This window comes from Diabrotica virgifera, chromosome 3, assembly GCF_917563875.1.
Source record: "Diabrotica virgifera virgifera chromosome 3, PGI_DIABVI_V3a".
NCBI classification, from domain to species: domain Eukaryota; kingdom Metazoa; phylum Arthropoda; class Insecta; order Coleoptera; family Chrysomelidae; genus Diabrotica; species Diabrotica virgifera.
Window position 1 is genome coordinate 165,358,830 of NC_065445.1, and position 27,813 is coordinate 165,386,642.

The 27,813-nt window shown below is 33.7% G+C and overlaps 1 protein-coding gene across 2 annotated transcripts in view; it reads right to left on the reverse strand.

Moving 5' to 3' along the window:
* LOC114347173 (codanin-1) overlaps positions 1–27,813 on the reverse strand; it is a 347,709-nt gene that overhangs the window by 229,245 nt on the left and 90,651 nt on the right. The window contains exons 5-7 of one of the 2 annotated variants that reach the window (XM_050645616.1): positions 12,936–13,099; positions 10,952–11,449; positions 4,531–4,749 (exon numbers count right to left, since the gene is read on the reverse strand). In XM_050645616.1, coding sequence (XP_050501573.1) covers positions 4,531–4,749; positions 10,952–11,449; positions 12,936–13,099 — 881 coding nt within the window. The remainder of the gene's footprint in view (positions 1–4,530; positions 4,750–10,951; positions 11,450–12,935; positions 13,100–27,813) is intronic. The other variant, XM_050645617.1, reaches the window with a different exon arrangement.

The following is a 27,813-nucleotide window of genomic DNA, read 5'->3' on the forward strand; positions in this document are numbered from 1 at the left end:
ACGTTAATGAAATAATTTTTTTTAGTAAAATTGTGGCTTATTTCTCATTAAAAATAATTAATTATATCATATTTATTTTTCCCTTAAACGGACGCCTGCCTTAAACGGACAGATTATGCGGATCAACTACTGTCCATCCAAGGGAGAGTTCACTCTATAATAGAATAATTGTATCTAATTATTAAAAGTTTTTTGCTTTAAACGTGTGCAGAAATACATCATATTAACAGAGCTCGGAAAATTCTTAATTTTCTCCCTGTCTTATCCCATTGCCAGCTTCAATTGGGTCAGTTAGTTCTTTATCTACTTTTACTCTGATCGTGTTGTTCTGATAGATATTTTCGATCGTTTTAATTATTCCTAGAGGTACCTCTCTTGCGTACAATAAATGGATAACGTCTTTTAATTTGACTCTGTCAAATTCCTTTTTAACATCGACGAAACATAAGTATGCCGGTTTGTTGTATTCTACTGATTTCTCTTGAATCTGCCTCATTATAAATATAGCGTCGGTACATGATCTTCCCGACCTAAAACCTTGTTGTTCTTCTGCTAATCTTATAATTGTATTCAGTGTGTTTGTTATCACTTAGTGTTGTGTTTAATAAATTAATTCCTCTGTAATTCTCCGGGGGTCCGAATTACAGACTCATATTCATTCACAGAATTATGTTCATTAATAGATGTAATTGACTAATGCATAGTTTTAATTATTGTAACAATTATTATTACAGTTAAACTATATAATATTAATGATATTTTATATATAGAATTAAGCCGTTTAACCAATTAACCAATTAAACCAATTAACCAATTTCGATTTCCAATGCGAAAATGACATGTAATGAGAAATCAAGAACGTTACCGCCTTCTCCAACGGATTTTTCAAGGGAAGGTAAGTGGTAAAAGAGGACGTGGTAAAAGTGGTAAACTTTACGAACGTGGTATAACATGACTACCACTGAACTGTCCCGCGCTGCGGTAAACAAAGTCAAGATAGCCATGATGATCGCCAACATCCGGAACGGGTAGGCACTTTAAAAAGAAGACATTCTTATTGGAACGCTAGATACCAATGAATTCCACTGCCAAGTGTGAGACTCTAAGATAACAGATCACGCTCAAACTACGAGGTAAATTTGGCAGAAGAGACGTTGTGACTTCCAAAAACATGACAACATCGCTGGAAGTGACAACGCGACTTGAACTACCCTATTTACAGAAGCCACAACGTATTATGTCCGCTTCCGTATATACCTATATATATATACAACATTTATTATGGTAAATCCTTTCCCCTCAATATGTAGATCTATCGTAGCACCCCCCCTCTTATCAAATATGCAATTTTTAAAAAATAATCCCAAGTAGAAAAGGTGGAAGCCAGACAGCCTCTTCTGTATACCGGAAGTCACAACTTAACGTGCATCAATATATATATATATATATATATATATATATATATATATATATATATATATATATATAAAATGATGTTGGATAATCGAGTACAAATATAAAAATAAATAAGCAAAATCATTGGCTAATACTCGTAAAGTGAATGCGAATTTAGTTGGAAATATATAAAATGATGAAAGGTCATCATTTCATACATTTCTGTGCAACTATATACACCGGTGTTTCGGCCTATTTGGGCTTCGTCAGTATAGTGTAGCAAGTTAAAAAAGTTGTTTGTTAACTTGTAAAAGGATTACTACAGGAGCAAGGTTACCAATTTCTTCTAACAACCTGACCAAAATTGGTAACCTTGCTCCTGTAGTAATCCTTTTACAAGTTAACAAACAACTTTTTTAACTTGCTACACTATACTGACGAAGCCCAAATAGGCCGAAACACCGGTGTATATAGTTGCACAGAAATGTATGGAATGATGACCTTTCATCATTTTATATATTTCCAACTAAATTCGCATTCACTTTACGAGTATTAGCCAATGATTTTGCTTATTTATATATATATATATATATATATATATATATATATATATATATATATATATATATATAGGGTGTCCCAGACTAATTTAGCCACGCTATATCTCTTAAACGAATAGAGATTTTCGAATGGGACAAAAAGTGGTCTATTCTAATTGTAATATACTTTAATATGGCGTAGAAAAAATCATCCCCTAGATATTCATCCCTTAGTTACAACCCCTAACTTTAATTTTTTTAATAGCACCCTGTATATTTTTTTATAGTTTTGGATGTGGTCTTCTATCGTCTATTCAAGATATTTTTTGAAAATAAAATCGGTTCGTAAATAACCAAGAGAATATCAGTTTAGTTTTGTTAATTATGTGTCCCAGACTAATTTATCCAGGCTATATTTCTTAAACGAATAGAGATTTTCAAAAGGGACAAAAACTGATCTATTACATTTGTAATACAGTTTAATATGGCGTAGAAAAAAATTATTCCCTAAATATTCATCCCTTAGTTACAACCCCTAACTTTATTTTTTTTTAAATATCATCCTGTAAGTTAGGGATGACTATTTAGGGGATGAATTTTTTCTACGCCATATGAAAGTGTATTACAAATGGAATAGATCAGTTTTTGTCCCATTCGAAAATCTCTATTCGTTTAAGAAATACAGCCTGGATAAATTAGTCTGAGACACACAATTAACAAAAATAAACTGATAGTTTCTTAGTTATTTACGAACCGATTTTATTTTCAAAAAATGTGTTGAATAGACGATAAAAGACCACATCCAAAACTATAAAAAAATATACAGGGTGCTATTAAAAAAATTAAAGTTAGGGGTTGCAACTAAGGGATGAATATTTAGGGGATGATTTTTTTGTGCGCCATATTAAAGTGTATTAGAAGTAGAATATATCACTTTTTGTCCCATTCAAAAATCTCTATTCCTTTAAGAGATATAGCGTGGCTAAATTAATCTGGGACACCCTGTATATATATCTCAAAGGCATCTATTCTCTTTTCTGTTTCAGAGTCCATTGTCCAACTTTCACAATCATGCAGCGATATAGAAAAGCACATAACATCTAATCATTCAGATCTGACCTTGTAAAAAATGTTTTCACGTTCATGAGTGTTTTCCTCGCTTGTTCGATTCTTGATAGGATTTCTTTTTTGGGTTACACTGGCTATTGATATTTGCTCCCAAATATTTTATGGACGTTACTTGTTCTATTATTTGTCCCTTGGCATACAAATGTACGTTTACTGGTGTCTTTGAGAATACTAAAATTTTAGTTTTGGAAACGTTTAAGTGTAAACCAAACATTTCGCTACGACGAACTACCGCATTTATTATATTTTGTAGTTCTTGTGCGTTGCTTGCAATTAGGACGGTACCTGATGTTGTCTATGCTGGATCTGTTGATCTTGATTCCACCTTGGACCTCGTTAATGCTTCTCTGAATATAGACTCCGAATACAGATTAAATAATAGCGGTGATAAGACGCAACCCAGTTGTGTGCTCTATTTCAATTGTTGCTGTTTGGTGCGAATATAGTTCTGAAATATTTCACACGTCTTGCTCGTCAATTCCAGTTGTTCTTAGAATTTCGATCATCTTTTGAGGGTTAACGCAGTCAAATGTTTTTTGATAATCAATAAAACTTGCATAAACATCTACATTCATGTCTCTGCATCGTTGTGTTAACACATTTAAGGCAAAAGTGGCTTAAAGGGACGAACAACAAAACTATTTAGAAAATGAAATAAAACAGCAACATAATAATTTGAAATTAAATTTAGAAAGACAAATAGTTGAGTTAAAAAGAAAAATTAACACCCAAGCTTCTTTATCCAATATTGTTTCAGCAACAAATGCCGAATCAGACCAAATAACTTTATCAAATTCCATAGTTGAACCAGGCACAATTATTATAAAAACCAACATTTTAAAACCACCCATGTTCGATGTCCAAACAGCATGGGAACCGTATCGACACCGTACAGAGTTCCGAAATATATAGTACGCCTTCGTAAGTGCCTACATTACGTTCACTTCCAATGTAAGCTAAGACTCCAGTTACAGACGCCTGATCGGTTAAAATTAATTTCTAACCAAAGACAAGCTGCGACGACACGACATATCCACCGACCAGGCGTCTGAAACTGGCGCATTAGCTTACCTTGGAAGTGAATGTAGTATAGATCTCAAGAACTAACCACAGATGTAGGATAAACATAAAATATATTTACGTCTCTATGTAGAGAGTCTAGAGCCTAAACTACCCCTTTCTGATCTACAAAATACATTGGCAGCATATCACCTAATACCTTTACTCAACAATAACTACTAAACTAATAAATAAATAAAATACCTCTGGCTCTAAAGCACGTAGTTTTTGAATGAATTTTAAAGCAGTTCACTTGTTCTGGTTACAATTTTAAAATCATTAATATTTAAAAAATGTGAGGTGAGTTTCAAAGTTTATTTCAAATATAGGAAATGTATTAAAAATTAGTATTATATATTTAGTTTTTCGATTGATCTACTAATAATTTATGTTACAAAAATATACAGACCTTCTGGTTTCTCTCTCGTCCAGGCGACATCAATTGAATCTCTTTCTTTTGAGTGTCCAAAAATTCCTTAATGTACAAAGAAGCGTCTTTTTTGAAAGGAGGAACGATGGCGTTACATATATGTTTCACACACGCTGATGCTAATCGTTCACTGACGAATTCTACAGTCTTTCTTAAAGATTCTGGTTGACCATTAAAAAATGCTTCTTCTATTTGTTGCTATAAAAAGATTTATTCGATAAAGAGATGTGCACAAGGAAAGAAACACTGTATATGTATTTGGAAAAATAATTTCTGAAATGTGTATAAAGCAACTTGGTCAAATATTTTTTAAATACTTAAAATTTTTAAATAAAGGCTATTAGAAATATACTAGATCCCCGATTACTCATTAGTTAGTTGAAGAGAGGCTGGTGTCTTGTTTCTGCTCACAGACTAGGTGTTCACCCTGTCAAAATATTGCGCAATGTATCTATTATTGCTCGTCTCCTATCCGACGAGGAAACGGTCGACCTGCTATTTTTAGACACTAAACATATTCGAAAAAAAAAGTCATACTGGATACCTCTGAATGCGAATCTATGAAAATAGAACAACAAAGATACTACCACAAGAGAAAACTTCTATGAACACCTTCAGACTGTAATAAACAAGACCCCAAATGACCAATATACAGGGTGTCCAGAAACTCTACCGACAAACGAAGACAGGAGATTGCTCAGATAATTTTAAGAGAATTTAACCCAATTCACCTAGTCCGAAAATGCTTCCTAAGGGAGCTAGAGCTCTTTGAAGATGGCGTCTTGTAATTAGTTTTTCTTAAATACCCAGAGAACGCATTAAAAAACGAAAATTGGTACGCATATTTACCTTCCAGAGATAAATCGATTCCATCCATTGCGAATTTCTAGTACTGGTCATAGGCGTCCGTTTTGGGTAGGGCAACGTTTATTTTATCACATAACTTTTTTGTTTTTATTGGAAGGTGGAAAAACATTACATTTTATTAAATCTTCGATTAAAGTATAGGTGTATGGAATGTTTTTGTGCACTCAAACAAAGTGTGATTTAAATCTCCCACCTTCTTATAGGTGATTTTAAAGTTCATGTTATGAGCTTTCTTGTTGAGACCTTCTGACGGACCTCTACCTACATCATTAACAAAATACATATTAATAATACATTTTCTCTCACAAAGAACGATACTTCTGAAAACACTAGGGGACAAAGATCTATGAGATATATTCTGTTGAATAGAGAGATACACCCGTCTTAAATCTTAGATGTAAGAGCAATAACATCAGCAGAAATAGGAGCCGATCATAAATTGGTATTGTGCAAAATCAGAATGAAAACACAATATGTGATAACAAAACACCAGAATAAACCACCAAGATTTGAAAAACGATTTATTTACTTTTGATTTCCACTTCGTAAATCGTTATCAAAATACAAAACATAAACAAATAAAAGTAAATAAAGTAAACAAATTTTGTTTTTGTTGCATGGTAAAAAAATTCTCCTAATAATTTAGTTTTATCTGACTTTATTCATATTTACAATTCATAAATACCTATCTATATTATACATTTTAAAGTAGATGACTTTAAAATGATATTCACAAGAAATATTACGAGGAAATTAACAATACCATACACAACAGGATTATTCGAAAAAATTAAAAAGATAGGAAATGAACACAACATTTCAACAACATTCAAAACAACAAATACATTGAGATCTATTTTATCTAAAACTAAACCTAACAGTGAATAAGAAAGAACAAAGAATTGTATTTATAAAATACCTTGTGAATACGAACATTTTTATTTAGGTGAAACATCAAGATGATTAAACGTTAGAATAAGTGAACATAAATCTTATATTAAAAATAGATAATTTGATATCTCTCAAATATACAAACACGCATTGGAAAATGAGTGTAGAGTTCAGTGGAAAGAATCAAGTATAGTCCTTGTTCAAGAAACAGATGGTAAAAAGAGAAACATTAACTAATTACATATGTTAAACGAAACCAATAGTGTTGCAAATTCCTCCGCAGAATGCAATAGGATGTGGTTACCCATATTAAAAGAGGAAGTCAACAGAAAGAAAATACCATAATTAGTAAGTCAATAACATATCGAGGATACATTATACTTAAAAATAAAATACATATAAAATTTGAGTTTGGTATTAATTTGAGAGTAAACGAAATGTAAGACCAAATACTTACCATATCGGGATAGTATCATGAGGTTTTTTCATGTTTTTTTCCTGGTGATTTACTATGGGATCACTAACACGAGAATTTTACTGTCATCATTGCATGTGGTTGTCCTTTTAAAGACAAATTACATGCTATGATTTTTTCTGCGTGATATTAAAGTTAAAGTTAAAGTTAATTTCATGTAATCGAATTAACTATCTTCCAATTAAATCGTCTCAGGAACGCAACTCATAAATATTGGCAATATCATTTTAAAGTCATCTAATTTAAAATGTATAATATATGTCTGAATTGTTCATATGAATGAGTCAGATAAAATTCAATTATAAGAAACAATTTTTTTACCAAGAAACAAAAACAATATTTGTTTAATTTATTAATGTTTTGTAATTTGATAACGATTTTAGAAGTGGAAATCGAAACGTCAGATGACTTTAATGTCAAACTTAAATTGTGGCTTATTTCCAAATAACATAGTACATTGCATAAGATATCACAATATAATAGCGCTAGAAAAATATTAATACTAATATCTTAGTGTCAGCCAAGGAAATTATTGGTGAAAAAAAAAAACATTAATAAATATAAATCGCTCCTAAAACGAAGAACTCCATGTTTTGTATAAAAGTGAAACAGGGTGTAACAAAAATGCAGGTCATAAATTAAGTAACATATTCGGAGACCAAAAATAGTTCGATTGAATCACCTTAGTACAAATGTGCACATAAAAACAGTTACAGCCCTTTAAAGTTACCAAATGATAATCGATTTTTTCCAATATATGGAAATCTATTATAGATTTTTTATTGAAAATGGACATGTGGCATTCTTATGGCAGGAACATCTAAAAAACTGCAGTGAAATTTGTGCACCTCATAAAAATTTTATGGGGGTTTTGTTCCCTTAACCCCCCCCCACATGCGTTCAATTAAATTATTATTGTGGTACCATTAGTTCAACACAATGTTTTTAAAACTATTTTAGCTCTTAGTACTTTTTCGATAAGCCAGTGTTTATCGAGTTATTTTGAATATTTGCAGAATCCACCACAATATGCGAGCGGCAGCAACCCCTAAAATTACGTTATACCGACCAAGAAAATCAACTTTGAGGTGAATTACCAGTTTTGGTCATTCTTTATGTTTTCGAGGTCGCTGAATGCGAATATGAAGTTTATTTTTATTTAGAATTGGTGGAACATGTTCAAAAATCAAATTTTATGCAAAAATGCGAAAAATCAATTTTGATGATTTACCTCGCTGTATTTTTGCTCACTCTAAATGTTTCCTTTCGAAAATTTTACTGTGTCATCTTTAAAGTATTTGGATAACAATTAAAAGAGGTGTTGTTAATTTTTAAACATTTTATCGTCATAATTTGTTAGCTTCATGTTTACTTCAAAAAGTTGAGTTACAAACTTTTTAGTTTGTAATTTTGACCAACACATCAATAGAATATGATTCATGAAAAATTTTCTGGAAAATTTTAAGTCAAAATATGCAATAGGGAAAATGTTATGTGACTAGACGAGCGGCACACCCCAAAAAACGTTTATTTCTCGAGATATGGACAACGGTGTGATGAATGACTAATTTTGATCATACTTTATGTTTTTGATGGTTCCAAAAAAGAAAATTAGGTAAATTTTGAATTTTACGTGGGGGAACATTGTCAAAAGCGCAATTTTAACCTAAAAATAAAAAAAAATGAAATTAAGTTTTCTTGCGTTCAACTCGCTACAACTCTGTTCCGTTTTAATATGTTTTTCCGAAATGTTTAAGGTATATATTTCTTACCTTTCTGAAGACAATAGGACCTGTCTCAATCTCTCTGTCTTAATCTAATAAAAGTTATGAATTGTTTAAAGTAAAAGGTGCAGAAGTATTAGAAGAATTTTTTACTAAGCAACATTTTTGTTTAATTTAGTATTATTTTGTATTTTGACAACGACACCCGACTTAAGCGTCGAAACGTTAATACAATCATTTTTTTGGTAAAATTGTGGCCTATTTCCCATTGAAACTAGTTGATTATAAAAATGCCACAAGGAAATAGCTTCAGAACAACTTTTTTTATTGTTACATATGATTATTTTCTAGTTTTAAGGCGCATTCTCACGGTTCTACTTTAGTTGATCAACTTTAGTGGATCAACTGAAATCGGTCAAGTTTGTTGTTCACACATTTCAAACAAAATTGAAGCCATTAGATTTAATAAAATAATGTAGTTATACGCAACAGCACAAATATTATTAGTAGTGTACTGATTTAACAACTCACAAAAATTATGTTAAAACGGAATAAAGAACATAAAAAACGTTGTTTCTGGATACAAAATTGGAGTACAAGAAGAAATGAATGTAGTGTTTCAGAAACTCTGCTAAAATAACTTACTTTGGAGGATACAGTAGTTAACTAGTTTTGATAGGAAATAAGCCATAATTTTACTAAAAATATGATTTTATTAACGTTTCGACGCCCAAATCGGGTGCCGTTGTCAAAATAAAAAAAAATATTAATGAATTAAACAAAAATGTTGTTGCTTAGTAAAAAAATTCTTCTAATAATTTATTTAATCTGACTCATTTATATCGGCAATTCAGACATATATTATACATTTTAAAGTAGAAGACTTTAAAATGATATTGCCAATATTTATGAGTTGCCTTCCTGGGACGACTTTATTGAAAGATAGTTCATTCGATTACATGAAATCAACCACAACTCAAGAATATTTGTCACAAAAAAATCATAACATGTGATCTGTCTTTAAAAAGACAACCACGTGCAATGGTGACTGTAAAATTCTCGCGCTAGATATTCCATAGTAAATCACGAGGGAAAACCAGGAAAAACCTCGTGATACTATCCCGACATCGTAAGTATTAGGTCTTACTTTAGTTTACTCTCAAAACTAATACCAAATTCTGACCTTAATATGTACATATGTTATTTTAAATTATAAATAATATTAATAATACATAGATATATAAACAACACTCAAATATAAAATATGTACTAACTCGATATGTGATTGACTTACTAATCCTGGTATTTTATTTCTATTGACTTCCTCTTTTAGTATGGGTAACCACATCCTACTGCACTCTACCGAGGAATTTGCGACACAATTGGTTTCATTTAGCATAATTAAATTGATTTTCCCTTTTTTACCATCTGTTTCTTTCAGGACTATACTTGAATCTCTCCACTGAACTCTATGTTCATTATCCCATGAGTGTTGACATATTTGAGATCTATGAATTAACTAGTTAATTGCAAAAATGCCACAAGAAAATAGCTTGAGAACAACATTAGGATACAGTAGGATATAAAAATCTGAACATAACGCTCTCTGACCATTTTCAACTCATTTTTTGATTTGAAGGATAACTTTTTAAGCAGACTGACGAGATAGTAGTGATTCAAGTCGACCAACAACTGTTCATAATGTTCAAACGCGATTAAACTTGTCTGAAAAATGTCGATTAATACAGGCGCATCCTCACGGTTCGATTTTGGTTGATCAACTTTAGTGAATCAACTAAAATCGAATGATAATAGCTGTGAGAACATATGTTTCAATATTAATCGGTCAACTTTTGTCGATTCAACAAAACATTGATCGAGTCAAACTTTATCGTTCAACTTGACATTTTCAGATGAGTTGAAGTGTGTGAAGCGTATGAACATTTGTTGGTCGACGTGAATCACTCTTGTCTGCGTAAATTGTTGAGTTTAAATTAACAAAATGAATTTAAAGTGGTCAGAGAGTGTTATGTTCAGATGTCTGTATCCTTCAAAGCAAGTTCTTTTAGCAGAGTTTCTGAAACACAACATTCATTCCTTCTTTTAATCCAATTTTGTATCCAGAAACGACGTTTTTTACATTCTTTATTCTATCTTAATTTTCGTAAGTTGCTGAATCAGTAAACTACTAATAATATTTATACTTTTGCGTATAACCACATTTGGCGCCATTTTATTAAAACTAATTGCTTCAATTTTGTTTGAAATGTGTGAACAAAAACTTGACCGGTTTTAGTTGATCCACTAAAGTTGATCAACCAAAATGGAACCGTGAGAATGCGCATTTACTTTCACAATACCTCAACATTAGAATAACTAAATTTAGCATAAATACGCCACAAGATAAGTTTTAAGCATAATAATAAGTCCAAATAACACTTACTTCTAACTTCTTCTTAGAAATTTGTTCTGAAGATTCTGCAGCAGTTACTGGAGTAATATGCTTAGCAGTTACGGTACGATTATTTTCGGAAGTATTGTTCAGCATTTTCTTAATCTCTTCCAAGTAGGGACAGCAAAAATACAACACATTCTGATCCACTATAGAAATACCATCCAGAGTGTGATCTTTCCTGACGAAATGGGAATTCTTGCTAGAGCAAAACCTGGAATACTCAGTGTCGGGAAAATGTGGTAAGTCAAACAGCCAACCCAGGCAGAATTTAATCAAGGCGTTGTTGTAATCTGTGACAGTTGACGGTTTTTCGTACGAATGGTAAATTTGAAACAAAATCTCATACAATGAGAGAAAATAAGGAAGGCGGAGGGTAATATAGTCTAACATTGATACGTATTTTACAAGCCAAGGTAATGTGAGAATGACAGTGTTGCTTGCTATGGAAGAGAGAAGAATTTGCTTTACATCCAAAACTGGTGTTTTCTAAAACAAATAAGTTTACCAAAAGTAAGTACTATAAGGAGGAAATAAAATTAAAATTAATAAAAATCATTTGATACAATTCTTTCGCTATTTTATACACCAATATAATTACTTTTCTTCATCGCGCATTCCTTATGCTCTATAAGAGCGTCGGATTTTACTAGCATCCATCATCTTTTACCTTTTTCTTCCACACCTTCCTGTATATTGTCATTTTCTTCATATGTTGCAATGTTTCCGCTATTTCAATCCCGATTTCCTGGATTTGTTCCATCTACCTATTCTTCTTATTAGCTATTCCAACTATCACTTTCATTAATAGTCTATTCTCACCCATTATATTTATGCATCCATAGCAGTTGTTTTCTTTTTCCATTTTTTTTGCCTAATAAAATATCCGGAAAGTCTCCAAGAGATTCAGTGCACTGTAGATTCGACTCTAACTTAAGAAAAGAGACTGAAGACCTTCTAGTTGAATGGATATTAACTTGTGCGAAGAGGAGGTTTCCAATTGATAAAGACGGGTTATTGAGTTCCGTACAAAAACTTGTTCGGAAGGCAAATATTAAAACTCCTTTTATCAATGATCGCCCAGGCACAAGCAACTTTTACAGAAGAAAGCGGAATATATTCACGATGGTACAGGCGCAGTAACTAAAGAGAAAATACGTAAATGGTTCGACGAGGTTCGTATGAATTTAAGGGGATCGGTACACATTTTCGGCTCTAATTAGTTCGAACTTAAGTTTAGTTTCATTAATTTACACGCTCTTATTGTCATTTCAAACTTTATAAAAACAATACAATTATGTAATACGTATCTACGTTTAACCAATCGATTGTCAAGTTATATCCCGGGATTGTTTTTAAACATAGATTTTATCGCCATATCTTCGGACGACGTTCTTCGGAAATATTATAGTTACTGCGTGCCGTTTCCGTAGTAACTGCATGCCTTTACTGGCCGTTAGAAATGAGCTTCGAATATAGTACGGACTCTTACAACAAATGTAATTATTGTAAAAATTAGTTCGGTTGGGTAAATATATTTTAACGGAATAAAGTTTTAACAAAAAAGTGAGAATATAAAATGTGAAAATATGAAATACAATTAATTGTACATTATTTTTCTAGGGAGGATAATTGTTTAATTGTTTTGTATCTGTAGAGTGCCATGATTCTTCTAGCACACTATGCTGTGTAACCAATTTGTGCGATAGCAAAAATATATTTTTACTTCAACTGGAATAACAGAATAAATGTAGACTACTTAACAGTTAAATGAGAAGAATCTGAGCTTGCTCCCATATAATGCATTCCTTCCACAATTATTAAACTAGCATTAAAGACTCATCTATCCAAGCTGCTACACATTGAATAATGTGTAGCATAACAAGTCTGTTAAGCTTAGAAACAGCAATTATTATCAATTAATTTATTACTTGTTTGAAATATTAGAGAGTTTATTATTATATTAACAACAAACCTTTTCTCTGATTGTAACCAATGAAGTAAATAAATTTTCAGGATAGCTGTTAACATCTGACTTATATGGCATACTTTCAACAAATCCCAAAAACTTTGCTAGTACTCTCAATTGTCGCATATTCATATCGTATGATTTCCTGGTGGAAGCATCGACATCACTATCTATAACAGTAAAAAATATGATTGTTGAAATGTAGAGCTTTTGTTTAGAAAATACCATAAATAGCTGAATCAGTGAATAGTTGTATCTCTTAAATTTCAGGAATAGCCCCATTTTGATTATGTTTTATTAAACATTCTTGAAACAAAGCTTCTTAGTCATTCGGCGTAACATAGACATTAGGTTCCAGTGGATTTAGTTCGTACTTTGGAAAAATACTCTTTGAAGCATCCTGATGAAAAGTTCTCATGGGCAGATCTCGATCTGATGGAGGATTTTTGAGATATAGAGGCACAAACTCGGAAAATTATAAGATTTACGGGTCTTCCAATTCCCAGAGTTACTGGTTATCAGGCAACATATAGAGGTTAGGATCAACGAAAAGTACTGGTAGTCTAGGGCTTTTTCCTGGCTATCCAACGGCGACCTTTACTTTGACCTTCAAGGTCATGCCAAGGTCACGCGTTCTTATTCGAGCGGGAACCCATGTTTCTAACTGCAAGAATGAATGGAATGGATATATCCACGTTTGAATATGACATTGAAAATCATGGTCAAGGTTATTGAGTTAATGAGTTATAAACTTCAAAGTAATGTAAGAAAAGTTTGATATTTTGCCACGGCTTAACGATACCGGCCTTGAATTTGACCTTGATCATGACATTTTTGATCATATCAATATTCTTTGTTTGAATAGGATCTCAAAAATAAAGGTGAATATTTCTTCAAATGTAGCGATTATCAACGTTGATTTCTTCTTCTTCTTCTTCCGCCTGTTTGCACTCACTCCTGGACAAGGGCCTCCTCATGAGCACTCTTCTGTTTTGTGCTATTTGGTGCCAGTTTCTCCCCACTTTGGCTTTGATGTCGTCTAGCGATCGTTTTTGTGGTCTTCCTCTACTACGACTGTGTTCACGTGGTCTCCAATGTATAATGTTTCTCGTCCACTTGTCGTTGTTTTGCCGTGCCACGTGCCCTACCCAGTTCCATTTCATTTGCGTAATTCTTCCAATTATATCTTCCACCTTTGTCGTACTTCGTACATCTTCGTTTTGTATATATTCTCTCAGACATACTCTTAACATAGCTCGTTCGATAGCCCTCGAATGTTGATGTTACAACTCTGTAACATATCGTTAAATTCACGGCTCTCTTATTCACTTCAGATTTTGACAATTCTCACTTGATATATAATTAAAAAAAAATTATTGATGCATAGCAAATTAGTAAATTAAATTTAGTTATTTTAGTATTTCAACCTGTTAAAAAGTATTTGTCATACGAAATAAAATAATTGTAGTTCTCCAAGTTAATCATACATTCATTTCAACTCCGAATAAAACCTTGATTTCGACTCGACAAAATTCATTAGAGTCTTTGGAATAAACCTAGAAAGAATTAGGTTCTCTTCTTATGTGAGGAACAAGATATTTATCAATTCAAAGAATAAGTTGGTGGAGCGTTCCTGCACATAATTTGGTACCCCTGGTGGGACGATTTCAAAAAGAATCGTCAATGTACACAGAAGCAAGGCTGTTCAAGTAAGTTGAAATTTGTTCTCATCGCCATCGGCTGTCCCAATCCCGAGAGACGGCTTAGATCGCATCTCCAGCTACACGGCTCTCCTCACGTCACGCTGCACTGTCCACACCTCAAGACGATTAAGCCCAGATTACCCCAGACTGCCCCAGTCTAGACTGTTTGCTGTGTCTTTCCCGCTGCCCGCTGCCACGCTGATACCCTCCACTTCTACAAGCAACGCTTCATTCAAGCAGAAAAAAGTAACATCGCGGTAACAAAGCCTTCATAAACTTTTCGCTTGTTATATTCAGTTAAATATTTACTCTACATATCACTCTATAAATTTTTGTTCACGTGTGGTTATAAGACAATTGACTCGTTATTTTTTTTAATTTTATTTCTCTTCTAAATATTTGTGCATTATTATTCACATTTACATATTATTCTAGGTTTATCCACGATCTCTCTTTATTTATTACACGAATCGTATTTACAGATTGTCATTGGTAATTAATATCTCTAATTTATAAAAATACTCATAAATTTTAATTATGGACCTATTAAAGAGAGAACGTGGTATATGCAAGTCCACAATCACACGCATTTTAAATTGGATGAACAATTATATGGATACTCAAACTAACGAATTTGAATTAAAACACCGAAGAACACATCTAATCAATGCCTTTAACAATTATAATGACATTTGTAATAAAATTGACACATACGAGAATGTTGACTTGCATACCGAAAATAGAGACGAAATTGAACTAAAATACTTTTCTGCTGTCACGATTTGACGGTAAATTGGCTCAATTGTCAAAAGTTGAATCTCCTTCTTCTGTACCCTCTCAACACGAACACGTTAATCATTCCAATGTAAGACTACCTCCTATTTCTGTTCCAAGTTTCAATGGCGACTATAGTAAATATCTCTCTTTCTATCAACTATTTTCTTCCCTTATATCTGAAAACCACACTCTTACTAAGGCTCAAAAATGGATTTACTTATAATCTTCTCTCCGCGATGAACCACTAAATTTAATAGATTCACTTGAAATCACAAATGAAAATTTTGATCTCGCCATAAAGATCCTCGAAAAGAAATATGATAATAATTTTGCTATAATAAATGCCCATATTAACTCTATAATAGATTTCCCTACTCTATCAAGAAGTAATTATCATTCATTGAGTGAGTTTACAAATAATCTAAGAAGAAATATTGACTCCTTAAAAATTTTAGACGTTCCCATCAAATCATGGGATTATATTTTAATTAATTTAATTACACGCAAGCTCGATTTTGCCACTAAACGATATTATGGTGAAAGAAGAGATAGAAGTTGTAATCCCTCAGTTGATGAACTTTTTGAAATTCTTAATGAACGCTGCAACATTCTTGCAGACCTAACAACTGAATAAAAAAGGGATAAATTACACATTAAATCTAACGCTAGTTCTCTTCATTCAAATACCTCTGCACCTCTCCCCTCTCGCAATTACATCATATGTAATTACTGCAACGATTCATCACAGAAAATATACTCTTGCAAGCAATTTTCTCCTCTTTCTTCTTCGGAAAGATATAATTTTCTAAGATCAATTCATATGTGCTTCAACTGTTTGGGTACAAGACACACCCTTGCTGATTGCTCTTCCCGCGGTTGTTCCATATGTTCAAAGAAGCATCACACCCTGATACATCAAAACTCATATGTACAAAATACTAAGCAATCTCCTCCTTCTAATACTTCTCAGTCCTGCAATTATCGCTCAAGTAACACAAATGTAAGTTCTTCTAGACTTACACCCTCTGTGCAATCCTCTCAAGAAAATAACAACAGAAATCAAAAATTGTTCTCGTCCACATAATAATGCGAATTCTCCTGGTCCTTCATACCTCTCCAAAAATCCTACGATCTCCACTGACTCATTTCAGTCAAATAATGCCCAAGCAGCTTCTTTCAACAATCCTCAGGAAGATGAAAACCACTCTAACGTTGCTCTAAGCGCTACAAATAAAGCTTTTACACATTCTTCAGTTCTCTTGGCCACTGTTTAAGTCCGGTTAATCGACAATTCAGGAAACCCCATATTAACTAAGGCAATACTTGATTCTGGAAGCCAAGTTTCTTTTATAACTAAAGACCTCTTAAGTAGAATTAATTCCGAAACTTCCCGCAGGGAATTAAAAATTTGTGGCATTTCACAAGGTTCCCTTACTTCAAAATTAATGGCAAGGATTAAGCTATATTCACCTAACTTACAATCTACTTATCTTAACTTGGAATGTGCTGTCATTCCAAAAATAACTTGTCCGCTACCACAATTCCACATCTACCCCAATACTCTCAATATACCCAAATATCTCACTCTCGCTGACAAATATTTTTATCAAAAATCTAATATTGAAATTTTGATAGGAGCAGACTCTTATTACAACATTCTGCCACCTGGTCTCATAAAATTAGGACACAATCTCCTCACCCTTTTTAATACAACATTTGGATGGGTTATCGCAGATAATATTTTAAATAAAGTTCAGTTTAAAGAAAACATCTCTCTACTTGTTCAAACTCAGGACCCCCATTCCGCAGACTCAAATCTTGATGCCCTTGTTTCCAAGTTTTGGGAAACCGAAGAATGTTTCGACGAAAAACGACTGTCTCCTGATGATGAGTCAGCTGAGTTAAATTTTAACAATCACCACAAAATTCTTGAAAATGGCCGATTTAAAATCAATTTACCTCAAAAATCACCATCCGAACATCTTAAGCTTGGTGAATCGTTCCCCATTGCAAAAAAGCGTTTCGAATCACTTGAAAAAAGATTAACAAACAATCCTTCTTTATTCAAAGAATACAAAAAATTTATTGATCAACATATTTGCTTGAATCACGCCAAATACGTTCCTCTCACTCTCCAAAACTCCCTAAACGAAAATAAATATTTTTTGCCCCATCATTGCGTGTTAAAGGATTCACTAACCACTAAATTGCTAGTAGTATTTGATGGAAGCGCAAAATTTACTTCCGGATACTCTCTCAACGATATATTACTCACTGGTTATCGAGTACAACCTGATCTCTTTGATATCCTATGTCGTTTTCGACAATTTAAATTTGTTTTCATCACAGATATAGAAAAAATGTATCGGCAAATCAACGTCAACCCCGATCAAACATTCTTACAAAATATTCTTTGGAGAAATAATCCCAGTGAACCCTTAAAGTGTATTGAATTAACCTCTGTAACTTATGGAGTAACTTGCTCTAGCTTCCTAGCCACTCCATGTCTAAAGGAAATAGCTACTCTCTATGCCACAAAATATCCTCTTGGTTCTGACGCGTTGTTAAATCAAACGTACGTCGACGATATTCTATATGGAACTAATAGTCTAGCTGAACTAGAATCCGCTTATCATCAGCTAAACGCCATGTTAAATTGCCACTGCATTAATCTTCACAAATGGGTTTCCAATTCTTCAGAATTCTCAGCCAAATACATACAGTCATCTCAATCAAATTATGAAATATTTTCAACTGACTTAAATAGCAAAGTCTTAGGTCTTTCTTGGAACCCTCTAGAAGATTATTTTAACATTTCAATTCTAAGTTCTTCAACTGCCAACGACATTTACACAAAAATAAGTGCGCTCTCATCACTCGCCAAAATATTTGATCCCATAGGACTCTTGGGCTCATTCACTGTCACTGGAAAAACCTTTATCCAAAAATTATGGCTCCAAAAATTAAATTGGGATGACCCTCACCCTGAAGCTCTTAATTTTGAATGGAAAAAATTTCTTGACGATCTCATACTCCTGAAGTCTTTAAAGGTACCTCGCAATTTGTTCGACAACAAACAAATCTTAAAAATAGAAACACATGAATTCTCCGACGCATCAAATAAGGCTCAGGCCGCTGTTATATATTTTCGCACCATTTACACTGATGTTACTGTCGGTTGCACTTTAATCGCATCCAAATCTCGTCTAGCGCGACAAATCTGTGTCAATTCCTAGATTGGAACTTTCTGCAATGTTATTGCTAGCAAAATTGACCAAAAAAATAAAATCCATTTTTGAAAATTGTGTTAATTTTTCCTCTGTTAATTTGTGGACTGATTCACAAATCGCCCTATCTTGGATACATTCCTCTCCATCTCGCTGGAACGCTTATGTTGCAAATCGAGTAACTCAAATTCAGGACTTGACTCCAAATTTTTCATGGAGGCATGTTCGTTCTCAAGAAAATGCAGCAGATTGCTTATCTCGTGGTTTGACCGCTACGGAATTTCTAAATTCTCGCACTTGGTGGAAAGGGCCCGAATTTTTACTTAAAAAGGATTTAAAATTGACTAAATTCAATCCTAAATCTGCCCAAGTAACCTTACCCGAAGAAAGATTGTCATCTCTTATGATCACACGCCCACAAATCACAACAGAAGATGCATTCTTTAATAATCTCTTCTCCAAGTTCTCTTCATATTTTAAGTTATTACGCACTATTGCCTACCTTCACAGATTTTCTTTCAATACAAGACGTTCAGCCCATAAAAAACTTGACACATTATCTCCAGACGAATTGCGATTCGCCTCAATATCAATACTTAAGGCTTCTCAATCCCTAAAATTCTCAAAAGAGCTTCTTGAATTAAAAAATAAAGGGGTTACCACAAATAAATCCTTAATAACCCTGAATCCTTTTTTAAATTCAGGTCTTCTTTGTGTCGGTGGACGTCTAGAAAACGCTAACATCCCCTACGAACAAAAACACCCAATATTACTACCCTCTAATTCCCACGTCGTCAATTTATTACTTGCTCATGAACATTGTCGTCTAGGCCACGCCGGACCCTAAGCCACCTTATCTAATGTTAGACTCAATTACTGGCCCTTAAATGGGCTGCGAACTCTAAAAAAAAATTGTTAGAAGTTGTCACATATGTTTCAGATTTCGCGCTAAACCCTTAGAGCAAATCATGGGAAATTTACCCAAATTTAGAATTACCCCTTCTCGCCCCTTTGAAAATACTAGCTGCGATTTCGGTGGCCCATTTTTTATTAAATCTTCGAAGTTAAGAAAGGCTTCAATGCAAAAATGTTACATAGCCATTTTCGTTTGTTTAGCCTCAAAAGCCGTAAATATCGAACTGGTGTCTTCCCTCTCTACAGAGTGTTTTTTGCTTTGCTTAAAACGATTTATTTCCCGACGAGGTCTTCCTTCACTTATATACAGTGACAACGCAACAAACTTCACTGGTTCAAAAAATGAACTCAAAGATTTACGGGAATTTTTCAAATCCCCCAGCTTTTCAAAGGATATACAAAATTTTGCTTCACAAAACTTCATAAATTGGAAGTTTATTCCTCCTCATAGTCCACATTGGGGAGGTATATGGGAAGCAGCAATTAAAAGTACCAAATATCATCTTCGCGGAATGGTAGGAAACGCTAATCTCGTCTTTGAAGAATTCAGTACAATTCTCACGCAGATCGAGGCGATTCTGAATTCACGCCCTATTTGCCCCTTGTCAAATGATCCATCTGATCTGCAATGCCTCACCCCTGGACACTTTCTAATTGGGAGTACTCTTACTTCGTATCCTGAAAAAACATTAATACAACTTCCAGTTAACAGACTTGTTTCAACGACTTTCACAAATACAACAGTCGTTTTGGAAAAGATGGTCGGTCGAATACCTGAGCCAATTACATAGCCGGCCAAAATGGTCCAAATTAAATGAAAACATTAAGGAAAATGATCTCGTTTTGTTAAAAACTGACAACTCTCCCCCTCTAAAATGGCCCACTGTCAGAGTATTAGAAGTTTTTCCCGGTTCAGATAATCATGTTCGGACAGTCAAGATTAGGACTAGTACAGGAGATCTTGTTTGACCAATAACAAAATTATATCCCTTACCGCAGTACGACTAGCTACATTTTCTCTTTCTTCACTTCTAATAATAGTTCGTCCTCTCCCCCTTCCCTTTTACATATAACATTTATTACTCCCATTTAAGTCGGGGGGTGTTATGTTACAGCTCTGTAACATATCGTTAAATTCACGGCTCTCTTATTCACTTCAGATTTTGACAATTCTCACTTGACATATAATTAAAAAATAATTTTTGATGCATAGCAAATTAGTAAATTAAATTTAGTTATTTTAGTATTTCAACGTGTTAAAAAGTATTTGTGATATGAAATATAGTTATTTTCCTAACAAGTGCAGAAAGTCATTCTTTTCCGCACGCGACTGCAGTTTGCCGAACGACGCGAAGCGAGAGTTCGGCAAGCAGTCGAGTGCGGAAAAGAGACTTTCTGCAAGAGTTAGGAACAATATTTTTTCTAAGAGTCTTTAAAAAATTACCAAATCTTAATCAATTAATTTAATTAATATGAAAATACATACATACACAAATTAATTATTTCACAAGGTTGTCAAAACCAAAGTTTCAATATAATTAGTTAGCATGACGACGATCTTGGTTTCCATGACGATGATTCAAAACGACTGTTATTGTCTACTGATTTGACTTTCGAATATTATGTCAAAATAATTTTATTTCATGGAATTGTCGCGTTAATTTCATTAAAACAGGAACACAATAAGATATATTTGAAATAAATTAGTAATAATATCTAAATATTAGTTTATTGCATGTATTATAATTACTTTAAGGTCATATTAACATATCTAAATTAACACGCGTGCGGAAAAGTAAAAACCGCGTGCGGAAAAGTAAAAACCGCGTGCGGAAAAGTAACACGCGTGCGGAAAAATGAAACTTTCTAAACTAACATTCATTTCAACTCCGAATAAAACCTTGTTTTCGACTCGACAAAATTCATCAGAGTCTTTGGAATAAACCTAGAAAGAATTAGGTTCTCTTCTTATGTGAGGAACAAGATATTTATCAATTCAAAGAATAAGGTGGTGGAGCGTTCCTGCACAGTTGATTTACCCAATGTCAAACCTTAATGTTCTTTTTCTTTTAGATAACGTAATGTTTCCTATCTGTAGTTTATTTTTAATTGAATTTTTAGAGATAAATCAATCAGATGCTACCTATCAATATTTATTAAACTCACGTTGAAACCAAAATTATATCACCGCGGGATAGGGCAGTCAATGAGGGTATGTGGCTCCGAATTCCATCCTACTATATCGATTTACGTTATATTTTCACAGTAAGTAGGGAATAGCCCAAGAAACAAAGTCTACCCTATGCCGATGTGTGCTTTTGTCTTGGGGGCGGTTCCCATCCCTTCTCGGGGATGGAACATTTTTTGCTTAAATAACTACGGAAGTTGCTAGAGAACCTAATACTAAGCAAAAACTGTTCTATAATTTTTTTTCGAAAACTCAATATTTTTTGAGTTATTCCTGGTTGAAAATTGGCCATTTTCATTGAAACATAACACCTTTTCAAACGGTTTTGTGCGAATACCTCAAAAACTACGCATCTAACTAAAAAAACCATATATAACATTTTTGTAGCTTATAAAATAACAAAGAGATTCTTTCCTTTACGAATCTTCTAGTTATAACAGAAAAAGAGATATGGTAAGTGAAAAAAACTTGTTTTCTTGGTGCATGCTCAAATCAGTGTATTTAACTTGAAATAACAGAGAAACGGTTGGTTTTAGATGAATAAGGCTACCAATAACTTTTGTTGTGCATGAAAAGACCTTTAAAATAAGCAATATTAAATGTCGATTACATTCAAACTATGCGAGATAAACTGTAAAAAATTTGATGACTAACGTATTTTAAGAAAAAAATGAGAAGTATATTTAACCCCTCATCTAGTGAAATTCGCTAAAAATCATGCTAGTGAAATAATAATTCTATTAGTTAAATAATTAAATAATTTACGCGATTATACAAGTAACTGTTATGAAAAAATATTAAGCCATGTAAAATTAATATATTAATTAATATATAATATCCATTAATTATTATCGTTAAGTCGTGGAAAAATCTCAAACTTTTATTACATTACTTAGGAAACTATAACTCATTAACCAAATAACCTTGACCATGATTTTCAAGGTCATATTCAAACGTACATATAGCCATTCTATTCATTGTTGCAGTTAGAAACATGGGTTCCCGCTCGAATAAGAACGCGTGACCTTGGCATGTACTTAAGGTCAAAGTAAAGGTCGCCGTTGGATAGCCAGGAAAAATTCTTGGCCTACTAGTACTTTTCGTTGATTCTAACCTCTATATGTTGCCAGATAACCAGTAATAGGTCTGGATCCCGCGTATGAAAAAAAAGTTGATGAATAGCAAGTTGAAAACTTGTTAATAGCTTAAGGGTGTCTAGTCGGACAAACTTTGATATATGGGAACACTGGAACAGGGGAAGTTTTAATTGTGGAACAGGTTAAAAATTTGGAACAGTCAGACCACGAAAACGTCACATGTATTTTGTCCGACAGAACTTCCAATTTATTTGTTACCCTTTCATTAAACTCTCATGCAAAAATCAGGCTGCTATTAATCACCAAATGGGCATTACAATGAGTGGAACACGTAGAACATGTCAAATGACAGGAATTATGACAGGTGATAAATAGCAGTCCGATTTTTGCATGAGAGTTTAATGAAAGGGTAACAAATCAATTGGAAGTTCTGTCGGACAAAATACATGTGACGTTTTCGTGGTCTGACCGTTCAAAATTTTTAACCAGTTACACAATTAAAACTTCCCCTGTTCCAGTGTGCCTATATATCAAAGTTTGTCCGACTAGACACCCTTAAGCTATTAACAAAATTTCAGCTTGATATTAATCAACTTTTTTTTCATACGCGGGATCCAGACCTATAACTCAGGTAATACCCGGTAAATCTTATAATTTCCCCAATTTGTGCCTCTATCTCAAAAATCCTCCATCAGATCGAGATCTGCCCATGAGAACTTTTGATCAGGATGCTTCAAAAAGTACTTTCCCAAAGAATGAACTAAATCCACTGGGACCTAATTTCCATAAGGTTTGTGCGGGGTTTGCATTGACTGTTTGGACACAATTTAATTTTGCCCACTAAGTTTGGGCAAAATAGAGTGACAAACATGACAACCTCTTATTATAGTGCATTGGTGAATTAGCTTAAGATCAGACGTCTGATTTTTTCGGCAGGCAAAAGTTAGCCAATGTTAGTTATGCCTGTCTAGTTCTTTATATTTCGCAGCCACGACTTCCGTTTGCGACCGGTGGCACCCAAAATCCCGACAGCAAAAATCCCGACATACCAAAATCTCGACATGCCAAAATCCCGACATGCCACAATCCTCGCATAAGTAAAAATCCCGACCACTACATTTTGAATATTTATTGTTTACTTTTCAAATGCAGTACCAAATCATAATATAGATATCTTCTTCTTCAAGTGCCGTCTCCTAATCGGAGGTTGGATATAATCATCACTATCTTTACTCTATCCACCGCTGCTCTAAAGAGTTCTATAGAACTGCATCTAAACCAGTCCCTTAAATTCTTTAACCATGACACTCTCCTTCTTCCTATACTCCTTCCGCCTCTTATCTTTCCCTGTATTATCAGTCTTAGCATTTCATATCGCGGTCCCCTCATTACGTGTCCCAGATATTGTAACTTTCTTATTTTTATTGTGTTTATTATTTCGCATTCTTTACCCATTTCTCGCAGTACTTCCGTGTTCGTTTTCCTCTGTGTCCATGCTATTCTAAGCATTCTTCTGTAACACCACATTTCAAATGACTGTAGCTTATTTATGTGTTCTTGCTTTAATGTCCAGCTTTCAAGTCCATATTGTAGTATCGAGAACACGTAGCAACTCAAAGCTCTTGCTCTCAGTTCTAAGTTAAGGTCTTTGTTGCAGAGAACTGTTTTCATTTTTACAAACGCATTTCTTGCTATTTCTATCCTGGTCCTTATTTCTGTTGTTTGATCATTTTTCTCTGAAATCCAGGTCCCTAGGTATTTGTATTTATCAACCCTTTCTATCGGCACATTTCCCAAATGTATGCTTGTTTGTATGTTTGTTTTCTTAGTTATTATCATGTATTTGGTCTTTTTTATATTCATTTTTAGTCCATATTCTTTACAGAAATTGTTTGTTTTGTTCAGTAGTAGTTGGAGTTGTTCAGCAGAGCTTGCTATAATCACGGTGTCATCTGCATATCTTATGTTGTTAATAGATCTTCCGTTAATTATTATTCCTTCACTTTGAGATAGCAATGCTTCTTCAAAAATGGCTTCACTATATACATTAAAGAGTAATGGAGACATAATACATCCCTGCCGAACTCCTCTCCTGATTTCAATTTCTGGACTGGGTTCGTTATCTATTACAATTTGTGCTCTTTGATTCCAGTAAAGGTTTGTTATTATTCGTAAGTCCCTTTTGTCTATGTTTTTTGTCTTTAGAATTTGGACTAATTTTTCATGTCTTACTTTGTCAAAAGCCTTCTCAAAATCAACGTAACAAACATGCACATCCACATTCATGTCCATGCATCTTTGAGCTAACACATTAAAAGCAAATAACGCCTCTCTGGTTCCTAGTCCGTTTCTGAACCCAAACTGACTATCATCTATTCCTTCTTCTAGTTTTTTGTTTATACGACCATGTATTATTTTCAAGAACAATTTGAGAATGTGACTTATTAATGATATTGTTCTGTATTCACTGCAATCTTTAGCGTTTGTATTTTTAGGGATAGCACAAAAGGTTGAGAGTAACCATTGTTTTGGTATGTTTCCTGTTTTGTACACTGTGTTAAACAAGTCTACGATAATGTCTAAGGTTTCATCATTTATACATTTTAAGCTTTCTACTGGGATTTGGTCTGGACCTACTGCTTTACCATTTTTGCTGTTTTTTAATGCCGATTTAATTTCTTCTTTTAATATCTTCAAAACCGTATCATCTTCTACTTCGACTTCCATCTGCTCTGTTCTATTGTCTTTGAACAATTCATTTATGTATTCTCTCTATATTATGTCCATCTCTTTAATTTTTCGTTAGTACCCAACACAAGTTTCCCATCTGTATCTTTTAGTATTCCCGGTTTTCTTTTTCTGTTGATCTGTGTTAATTCCTTAATTTTTTTATGTGTGTTAAAATTATCATGTCTTTTCTGGTGTTCTTCTATTTCTGCGCATTGTTCTTTTAACCACTGTTCTTTAGCCTGTTTAATTTTGGATTTTACTGACGTCTTTCTTCCATTAAATCTAAGATTTCCTCCGTCATCCATTGTTTCTTTTTGTATCTGGTTGGTGTAAGAATTTCTTTTTGACATTTATCTATTTCTGTCTTTATTAATAACCATTTTGTCTCTGTTTCAGTATTTTGTTGGATTTGTTCTTTAACATTCATTAAACGGTTATTAATTTCATCTGTCAGGCGTTGTTTTATGAGTGGGTTTCTTAGTTTACTTGTATCGATTTTTACATCTGTTGTTCTGCGTTTTATTATTTTCATTTTGAGCCTAATTTTGAATATAGATATAGAGTATTTAAATTGAAAAATTAATTACTTACTTTATAATTGTTATTTGAAAATGTATTTTAAAAGAGAAAATTAATAAACACTTCATTTTATAATGTAAAAGTTATACTTACAGAGAAAAAAAAAAGAAAAATTAAACAGGCCAAAGAATCCTGGCTCGAGAATTCATGTAAAGAAATAGAAGACCTCCAAAAAAAGCATGACAGTTTCAACTTCCACAAGAAACTTAAATATACCTCCGGAATCAGAAAACAGAAAAATGCTCACGTACCTAAAACCGCAGACGGAAAAATTTGTGATCACGAACAACAGTGCAAAGAATGGGAGAGACACATCAGTGACCTTTTTGACGATGTTTCTCGAGAAAATGCTCCAAATACTACCTGTGACAACCAATTAGACAGAGGTCCCAGTATACTGAAGTCAGAAGTCATAAAAGCAATACAACAAGCCAAAAACAATAAAGCACCTGGACCAGATCAAATCCCTGTTGAGCTACCTAAACTTTTGGATGAGGAAAACATTACCTACTTGACTACTTTCTTTAACAAAATTTACAACGAAGAAAAAATACCAGATGATTGGTTGGAGTCACTGTTTATAACATTACCAAAGAAAAGCAGGCCCACCAAATGCAGCGATTTTAGACTAATCAGTTTGATGAGTCACACACTTAAGATACTTTTACGTATTATACAAAACCGAGTATTCCTTCTGTGCGAAACTAGAATGGGTAATAAGCAATTTGGATTTAGAAATGGTCTAGGAACTAGAGAAGCACTATTTTGTATGCGCGTTCTATTACAAAAAAGTTGTGAATTCCGAAAGAACGTTTATGTTTGTTTCATCGACTTCGAGAAGGCATTCGACCGAGTACAACATGATACACTTTTCGATTGCCTGCAGGCAGCAGGACTTGACCACTACGATATAAGACTGCTGAAATACTTATATTACAATCAAGTAGCCTCTATCCTAATTGGAGACAGTCGTACTGAAAAACTGCCGATAAAACGTGGAGTATGACAAGGTTGTATTTTATCACCCACCCTTTTTAATCTGTACTCTGAAGAAATCTTTAGGGAGCCTTTGGATGACAGACAAGAGGGAGTAAGGCTAGGTGGAGAAGTAATCAACAATATTAGATACGCTGACGATACAGCCATTCTTGCTGAAAATTTACAAGATCTTCAGACACTACTAAATCTAGTCAGTGAAGCAAGCTATCGGAGAGGCCTTAAAATCAACATTTCAAAAACAAAGTGGATGGCAGTTGGAAAGATTAATATAGATCAAGGTCAGCTTTCTCTTGATGGAGAGGAGTTAGAACGGGTAAATCATTTCAAGTACCTTGGCAGCTGGTTAAATGTAAATTGTGACTCTGATGAAGAGATAATAACTAGGATCGAAATATCACGGAACTCTGCCTGGGGGTTGTGAGCGCGAAGACTGAGTGGATTGAGTAGCTCAGAAGTCACGTTCACACTCACAGCCGGTCCCAAGCCCGGAAAAAAGAGGAGGGTTGATGGGCCAGGTTAGCATCCTACCCATTATAAAAGAAAACAAGGCTCAAAGAACCGATATAAAGCCTCGGAACTCGACGGAACCTAATATGACGAACCACGCAAAGAAAAGGAAAACGAGAAGGAAAAAGAAGCCAACAATCAGATTAGCAACATGGAACATAA